The sequence below is a fragment of the Lycorma delicatula genome, chromosome 3 (assembly GCF_047948215.1).
Source record: "Lycorma delicatula isolate Av1 chromosome 3, ASM4794821v1, whole genome shotgun sequence".
Classification (NCBI taxonomy): domain Eukaryota; kingdom Metazoa; phylum Arthropoda; class Insecta; order Hemiptera; family Fulgoridae; genus Lycorma; species Lycorma delicatula.
In genome coordinates this window covers 205,337,137-205,346,370 of record NC_134457.1, presented here as the reverse complement: position 1 = coordinate 205,346,370, position 9,234 = coordinate 205,337,137, and the positions used below count along the sequence as shown (strand labels likewise).

Here is a 9,234-nt window from a genome sequence, read left to right as displayed (position 1 = left end):
TTCTTCTACCTGTCTCGTTTATAGTTTGTTTAAGCACCCTCGGGGCGACAAGAACCGCCGTGAAGCAGTATATTAGTAGCGCCAGGATGCCGTGGCAGTTGACTCCTTATAAACACGCTACAGGCATCCATTGCGCTTACCCATAGCCTCGCGCCCTCAGTTTACCCTTGAGGGTCCCCCATGCCATCATTGGACACACCCCGACTCACTGCTCTTGAATGCAGACGAGCCAGAATGGCCTAGGCAAGAGGGCTACCTCCCGTCACTACACGTGCCACGCTTCGAAACTCCTATATACATAAAGAATTCCACTTAGAGATTCTTTAACATAGCTTTACAAATTTTTCAACTTTTACAGACTTCTAAGAAGTCCACTGGCGTGTAAAATGCAACTATATTTTCTTCTTTTCCATTATCCAGATCAGCAGTAATATTATTTCTAAGACGGAACCTCTTTCTGAGGTCCTCATATATGGTACACTCTTCTATTAGATGCTTAATTGTAAGTGTTTTATTGCAAACACCGCACATTGGTCTCTCTTCGCCGGTTAACAAATATGAATTTGTTAATCCCGTGTGACCGATTCTAAGTCTGGTCACAGCTACTTGTTCACGGCGAGTCAAATTAAAGTCGCTTTTCCATTTATATGGAGAAGTTTTTATTGAGTTTAATTTTGTATTTAAACTCTATAAATTATTTTTTAATTCCTTGTGTATTTCTAAATGATAAAAAATAAATTTATATAATTTTTATATAAAAGAAACTTTTTTTCTAAAAAAACAAAGTAAATGTGAAATTACTGATAACGTTCTAATACGTGAATTAAATGTAGAACTTAGTTTATCATTTGTAAATGTAGAACTTAAGAAGGATTATCAGTTTAGACAAATTGCCAAGCATCGCTACATTTGACGTATACAGGAAGTTTTTATTAAATTAATACATCTACGAGATACGTTACAACTTAGTATTATATCCAATTGCCTCAAAATTTCGAAATTTAACTTTAAAATTAGTTGAAGTGCCACAACACCATCAGTGATAGTTATCTTTTTTATTTGAATATATTCATCGTAGTAGAAAATATATTGTAGAAAGAGAGGTTATTTGTTCATTTACTGGATTATCAAGTTCTAAATGTGATGAAAAACAGATCTACAATGAAATTTAATAAATATTGAGAATAAAAAATTAATTACAAAATAAAATTACTAACTGTAACTTGCTATGAAAGGTTTAATTAACGCCGAAAGTAATCTTACATATTAGCAACATCAGCCTGGAATATATTGTAATAAGTGATAATCAGTGCAGCGAAAGAGGGGTACCATATTGTACAGTAAAATGGTCTTAGAGATTAACTTTAAGCTGAAATATCTAGTAAAACGTGAATAATGAAGTATCATATTCGTAGCCACTGAAAGATAGATTGGAAAAGTAGTGGAGTAGGTCACATCAAGACCACCGGACTAGACCGGAGCGGAGCAGTCTGACACAAGTAGTGCGGTGGTTTGGCAAAAGAAACATTTTCCTCATCACATACTTTCCTTTTACCCGATTTTAATAAAAATCATTTTTAAATGATTTTTATTAAAGTTGTTTGTTAAAGTTATGAAGTTTAAAAATCATCATTTTTAAACGAGAACTTTATGATATATTTACCAAAATATTACCATGTTTAATAGCTAAGAATCTTACTGGAAAAATTTAATAAAAATCTGAAAATCCAGTTTCTAGGTCACAAAACCAGATTTTAATAGACGAATTAAAAAATAACTTCCCTTTTTTCTTCAACTAACCGGATGAAATAAAAACGAATTATCTTTGCCTTCCTTTTCTTCTCCTTTACGCTTCACTTCTTATGTCGTTTTCTTCTGATCCTTTATCTCTCCGTTTTAAGAAGAAGGATGACAATTAAGGGATAAATAAAAGGAAATGAAAAGAAAGAGAAAGGTAAGGAATAGCAATGGAAGAAAAGAGAAGAGAGAAAAAGATAAGAGAGAGAGAAAGAGAGAGTTTCTTTATCCTACGCCTCTTTTTTTCACTACCGACTTTTCTTATTCGTCTATTCATCGCAAAAGTCAAAATTTTAATTTTTAAATAATAATATTTATAAATTGTTTAATTAACTAATTATATTAACAAACTAATTTAATGTAATTCATGCGTTAGTATTAAGTAGAAATTAAAAAGAAAAAATCTTAAAAAATTTACAAAATTTATTTATTTTTATCACCATAAATGTTATTTAGAGTTTAGTGATATGTAAATAAGTTATACATTACAAAATATATGGTTTGTTTTACATTTATATATTTTACTATTCTTCCAAATTCATATTTATTTTTACTTTTTAAATTTTATTTAAGTAAATCCAAACAAAAAAAATATATAATTTCATGAATTTTATAAAAATAAAAACCTAGAATTTTATAAAGGAAGTAAAAAATTCTCTCCTTTACATAACTTCACAAATACAAAAATAATTTTGCGTCTGCTCTTTATTTTCTTCAACGTTATTCCAGGACTGGTCCAGAGTTTTTGAAACAAATCATGACAGGGGATGAGAGCTGGGTGCTTCATTACACTCCTGAGACTAAACAAGCATTACATGAATGGAGACAAAAATTTGTCACAACCAAAAAAAGTGAAAATATCATCCCCACGTGGTCGAAGGTTATCCTGACAGTCAATATTAACCTTCTTCTCAACGGTTATGCTGTCAGTCGGTTATTAGTTTTGTTTTGATAATTTCCTTTAAAATATTTCTTGTTTAACAATTTTGATAAACATCTTGTAAAAAATACACATTTTGGTTGTATTATTCCATAAATGTTATTACAAATATATAGAAAAAAATGTCTTTTATATCTGAAAAATAATATCAATTAAAATAATATTAACGTATGAAATAATTCGAATTAGATTAATAAATTTTCCACATTTTTTATTTAATTTAAGGAATTGCTAATTTCATGCATGTATCCTACTATAAATTTTTATAAAAAGACATAAAAAAATTAAATAATCAGTTATGTATTTTAATTATTTTCGTAAATAATATTATCAAAAGACTGCTAATAATAATTGTAATACTATGGTTCTTAGCAATAGATGATCCGCTGTTGGAAGGAAAATCAATACGTCCAGTAGGACCGATCCTGGCAGCATAACCCATAACAATTGGAATATAATTTTGTTCAAATGATCCTGTTAAAAAGTGAGCCCAAGGACCTCTAGAAAATACAGCTACATCTTCTCCACCGTGTGTTTCTGATGAAAGTGGAAGTGTGCTTGGGAATTGGTAGCGAGTTTCACCTAAAATCAGTTTAATAAAACTTTAATATTATTGCTTTTAAATTAATTCAAATACTAGTGGTTAAAAATAGTTCTACATTATGAATAATAATTAGAAGTAATTATTCACTAAATTAATTTTTCAGTGTGATAAACCTATTATTATTATTATTATTTTATTTAAAAAAAATTTTTTTTTATTATGTTTTTGTTGGTATTATTGCTCTTTTACCGAACTTTAATAAGTTCGGTAAAGAGCAATAACAGCTTATTTTAAATTGAATAATAGAAAACTTATTTGTTGTACAATCAGGAAATATTATAGTTTCGTGAATTACAACATAAAGTTACAAATAAGCTGTCGTTTGAAAATAAATTATTTGAAATTTATTGAAACAAGTACAACATTTTTCCAGAAATTTAAAAAAAAAGATGAAATTATACATTATAAAAATTAACAAAAAGGTTTTATGATAAACTAACTGGTTAGGTTGGTTATTTATAACCTATAATTTTATAAACTATAGGATACGTGTTAAAATAAATCATTTAAAATTAACAGTTTCTTTCCTCAAATAAGTTTTCCATTTTCACAATTCCTTTTGTAATTCCAACAGAAATAAATTGTGTACTTCTTAAACAAAAATAATAATAATTAAAAATATAATCTTACTATTGACATGTTTCAGTTTTTGGAAATATTTTATAATTTTGAAAACTCATTTTAAGAGTTAATACAGCTATGATTTGCCAATTAATAACAACAGTTTTGACTTTTATAAATATAGATTTATGATACATTCAATAACAGAAAAACTGTACTCCAATTAATTATTATAAAAGATACTCCTATGGTTATAAAATACGACCGTCTATTAGCTTGCTAATAAAAAAACGAAAAAAAATATGTATATAAAAAATTGATTAAATTATGTTCAGTTTATTTCTTCTTAATTTGATAAATGGCTATAAGTATATTTATATTAGTAAATCTTGTTTCTTCATTAATTTTATTAATTTATCCCCCCCTTTTGTACTCATTCATAACTATCTTGCTAATTTTCTTTTTCTTTCTTTTTCCTGTTTAGCCTCCGGGAATTACCGTACAGGTATTACTTCAGAGGATGAATGAGGATGATATTTATGTGTGTAAATGAAATGTAGTCTTGTACAATCTCAGTTCGACTATTCCTGAGATGTGTGGTTAATTGAAACCTAACCACCAAAGAACATCGGCATCTTCGATCTAGTATTCAAATCCGTATAAAAGTAACTGTCTTTACTAGGACTTGAACGCTGCAACTCTCGACTTCCAAATCAGCTGATTTGGGAAGACGTGTTCACCACTAGATCAATGTGGTGGGTTAAACAATTGGTACCTGAGTGCGTCAAATCTACAGAATATCCCACTCTATAAAAGGACTAACTTATACGTATCAATCACATTATGATTTACAAAAAAAGGTTTTAGAGTAAATATTTAGTGAAATAATGCTGATTAAATTCAGATGAATAAGAGATTTACTTTACAGTGGCGTTACAAGATTAACTGTAACATAATATTTTATTAATGATTTTTTTTTAGTCATTGCGCTGGTTTGATGCAGCTCTCCAAGCTTCCCTATCAAGAACCAGTCGTTTCATTTCGGTACACCCTCTACATCATACATCCTAATAATTTGTTTTCCATACTCCAAACGTTGCCTGCCTACACAATTTTTCCCATCTACCTGTTCTTCCAATATGAAAGCGACTATTCGACGATGCCGAAAGATGTGATCTATAAATCTGTCTCTTCTTTTGTTACCGCAACACCTCTTCATTTTCACCTTACCCACCCATCTGATTTTTAACATTCGTCTACAGTACGAAATTTCAAAAGCTTCTAATCCTTTCTTCTCAGGTACTCCGATCGTCTTAGTTTCATTTCCATATAAAGCTACGCTCCAAACATTTTCTTAACGTTTAAATTAATTTTTGATATAAGCAAATAATATTTCTGATTGAAAGCACGTTTCGCCTGTGCTATTCGACATTCTATATCGTTCCTGGTTCGTCTACATTTAGTAATTCTACTTCCCAAATAACATAATTCTTCTACTTTCATAGTCTTTTGTAGTCCTATTTTTATATTCAGTTGTCCATCTACTTTATTTCTACTACATTTCATTTATTAATGAATAGTGTCTTAAACAGAAGCCTTCTAAATAAATTAGATAAATCAACATCTGTATAATACATAAATGACTTCAAGACTCGTAACATAATAAGCAGTTGTAAATAATGATCACAAAGAATTATAAAAACATTTTTTCCAAGCATAAAAATTGTTAAGTAATTTTTTGCAAGATTTTGACGAAAACTAATAATAGTAAGCAAATATAAAAAAAGATTTCTAATCGATAACAAATATATTCATTAATAGGTAAAAAAATATATTACCTTTAATTTTCATTTCCATGATTTTTTTAACGAATAAACGAGAGAAATGCAAATAAGGAATTTTAAAAAAAGATACTTAGACCCGGGGCATCACCCCGGTCAGGTGCAGTCTCAGTTAAAATTTAAAAAATAAATTACTGTAAACAGATCGAACATAAAGTTTTGTTTCTGTAATGATTTTAATAGTGAAGTATATGAGTGTTGATTAAAATAATTGATCAGTAAAACTGAAGAAAAATAAGCTAAGATAATAATTTAATAAGATAATAAGTTTGTTTACGTCTAGTTCTTCACTAGAAATTCATGAACTTCAAAAGAAAACACAAATTTCTGCAGTTTTGTGAAGCCCAAACAAAAATTAAGCTAGAAAATTGTAAAAAGTAGTATTCTTTTTTAAAAGGTAGTTTTATTCTGGGGCTCATTTTAAAAATATTTTTCTCTTTTAATAATTAGCCTTTAAAAATAAACTTTCTTTATAATTGAACAAATGATTCTTAAGTTGCGTAGTAACAATTATAAAGATAAGCAATAATTTTAAAAAAATTTATAAATTAACTTTACGCGATAAAATTGGAAATTAAAACTCAGAAAAATGTCATAGCTATTGAAAGACACTCGAGATTTACTTAGTTAAATTAATAAATTAACATGAGGATAACATTAAGATTAATTAATTAATGATTAACATAAATTACACGAAGATGTAGACTAAGTATAATTATATTCATAAAAAATATCTGGAAATTTAGTTACAAAATTTAATAAAAGTATTTATTGAATCTTTAAAGATTTAATTTTTTATAACAGCTTTATAATCGTAACATTTATTATCTATCAGAAATTAATAATTTATTATTTTGTTAACCTCCGGGGACACCGTTTGGTGTTGTTTCAGAGGATGAGATGAACGATTAGCTACTAATCATTCATCTCATCCTCACATACGCTACGTATGTGAAAATGCCATGCCTGACCGGGATTCGAACCCGGGACCTCCGGATGAAAGGCCGAGACGCTACCACTCGCGCCACAGAGGCCGGCAAAACTGAAATTAATATTAAAAAAAAAATTACTCACTCATGTTATCATATCTTAAATCGTATCTTTTTGAAGGATCAGTAGTATTAACTTTATATCCAGGCCCATTAGCATAACTTATAGTTGAGTATGGAAGTAGATCTATTCCACTTTGTTGCAAGTTAGTTAAGATATCGCTTCCTCTTTGTGGATAACCACTGAAACTCATCGTATGTGCGTGATCCGCTGTTACCACAATTAGAGTATCTTTTTCACTAGTCATCTCATTGGCTTTCTATTAAATAAAATTTAAAACAAAAATTCATTTACCTCTGATAAAATTATAAAAATAAAACAAATTAAAATATATATGTGTGTGTGTGTATATATATATATATATATTCAGAAATTCAATTACTGCAAAGAAAACTTTTATGACACAATGCCTTGTTATAGTAATAAATCCTAATAAAAAATAAAATAAACTTTAAAAAAATTGGTTTCAAAACATCCTGAAAAGTGAAAGAAAAGAAATTGTAATAATTTTTAGTAGTTAAAATTTTGACATTTTGAGTTCTGTGCAAAATTAAAAACAAACTACCAAACAACTTGTTTGTTATTTACCAAAACTTTAAAATTAAATTTAACTTTTAAAACTTTAAATTTCTGTTGGTTTTCAAAACTTTAAAAAATTTTAAAATTTTTCTTAATTCAATATTTTTAATAATTAAATTGAAACCACCAAAAACCACCATTCATTTGGAAAATGTATTTCGCAAGCAAGCGCAAAACGTAAGAAATCTGCTTCTTGACAAAAATAAGAAAAGGAATTCTAGAAAAGATATAAAAAGAAATGAGTATGCGATAAAGCACAATTTTTAAAATAATGTAGAGATATTTAAATACTTGATTATGTAAAAGATATTTAAATGCTTGATTATGTAGAAAGACGAAGTAGCAAAAATCAACTGGAAATGGTTCCAGATCTTTTATCAATTGAGATTGTCAAGGAATGCTCTCATCGCCTCAATTAATTTATTATTTGAGAGATTATTTGGCGTCTGTAACACTTTTTCCTAATTTAATTGTGATCTTTGTGAATCTTCTGAAATATATTCCAGAATAACTGCGATTACTAAAATTGCATCTATTGTACGACAGTTTCACAGAAAAAAAAAAATTGTCTTTTACGCCCTTCTCTCCATGTATTTTTGGATTAAATCAGGAACGATGTTGCTTAAATTTCATGAGATTCTTACGGACTTCAACCGGCTATTAGATGCCAAAATCAAAATAAATATTCACCGATTAATTAATATCACAAAAATTTTATAGTTTTGTTCGTATATCGAACTCCGAATCGAAATGTTCTTTCCATTTTTTAATGATAATTATTTTGGTTTCGCTTATTAATCAATGACTGATTATCCTAGGATAATCGTTCGGGTTTAAAAATCTCGCTTTAGTGTAATATATTAGTAAAATAAAATGACCCCCATAACTATACGGGAACCGTTATATTCTAACGGCTCTAACCGTAGAAAGTTTTGTATAAATTGAACATGTTGAATGATGGTATACTTTATCAAAGTTTAGAATTCGGTAAGTGGGAATGTTCAAAACAAATTAACGTGATGAAGATTACTGACAGAATATAATAACATTCAGAGCTAGTTAAATTATAGATAAAACGATTTAGTTATCGTAAAATAGTTTGTTACTTTAAATCGTTGCACTAAATAAAAAAGATATTCATACCAAATACAAAATTATAAGCCTACGTCATACCTGTATAGCTTTAGCAAATTCTATAGTTTCATCGAAAGCCATTTTAGCTAATGACCCATGATGAGCCATATCAATTTTTCCTCCTTCTACGAACAGAAAATATCCTTTATCTTCTTTGCTTAAAATTTTAATCGCTAATTCAGTCATCTCTTCTAATGTTGGCTCCATTTGTGGATCGGCTTCCATATGGTATCGCATGTGAGATGGCTCAAATAAACCTGTAATATGAATTTAAATTAAAACTTGTAAATCGTTTATTTAAAAAATAAAAACAAGACATTTTTTCGCCAATTTTTATATTTGAAGATTATAAGTTATGGTTGGTGGCCGTAGTTGAAAGAGGCCAAACGAAGGCGATGATAATAGGTTGTGTAAATATATTGATGGAACTATCTGCCGAGGTATTTGCATCGAAGGCATCGTGAGAGAAGCCAAACTGATGACTGTGTTGTGTTATCAAGTTTAGATATTTTAAAAGACGACCTCCGGTAAGCCCATCAGAGCTAGGAACAGAGGAACAGAGGGCATCGTGTGCCGACCGGAATCGTCACAAGGCTGATCTTCTCCGAAAACCAGTTCAGTTCAGTTCAGTTTTGTTGGGATATTTCATAAATTTATATTATATAACTCATTGAACCAGTATCTTTAAAACAACAGAGGTTTATGTGTAGATATAAATTTTACGTTAT

The 9,234-nt window shown here is 28.9% G+C and overlaps 1 protein-coding gene across 2 annotated transcripts in view; it reads right to left on the bottom strand.

Moving 5' to 3' along the window:
- Positions 1–2,270: 2,270 nt before the first annotated feature.
- Positions 2,271–9,234, bottom strand: part of LOC142322384 (membrane-bound alkaline phosphatase-like) — a 29,110-nt gene continuing 22,146 nt past the window's right edge. Inside the window, exons 6-8 of one of the 2 annotated variants that reach the window (XM_075361408.1) lie at positions 8,546–8,763; positions 6,818–7,052; positions 2,271–3,319 (exon numbers count right to left, since the gene is read on the bottom strand). In XM_075361408.1, the coding sequence (XP_075217523.1) occupies positions 3,030–3,319; positions 6,818–7,052; positions 8,546–8,763 (743 nt within the window). In that variant the 3' untranslated portion in view covers positions 2,271–3,029. The remainder of the gene's footprint in view (positions 3,320–6,817; positions 7,053–8,545; positions 8,764–9,234) is intronic. The other variant, XM_075361407.1, reaches the window with a different exon arrangement.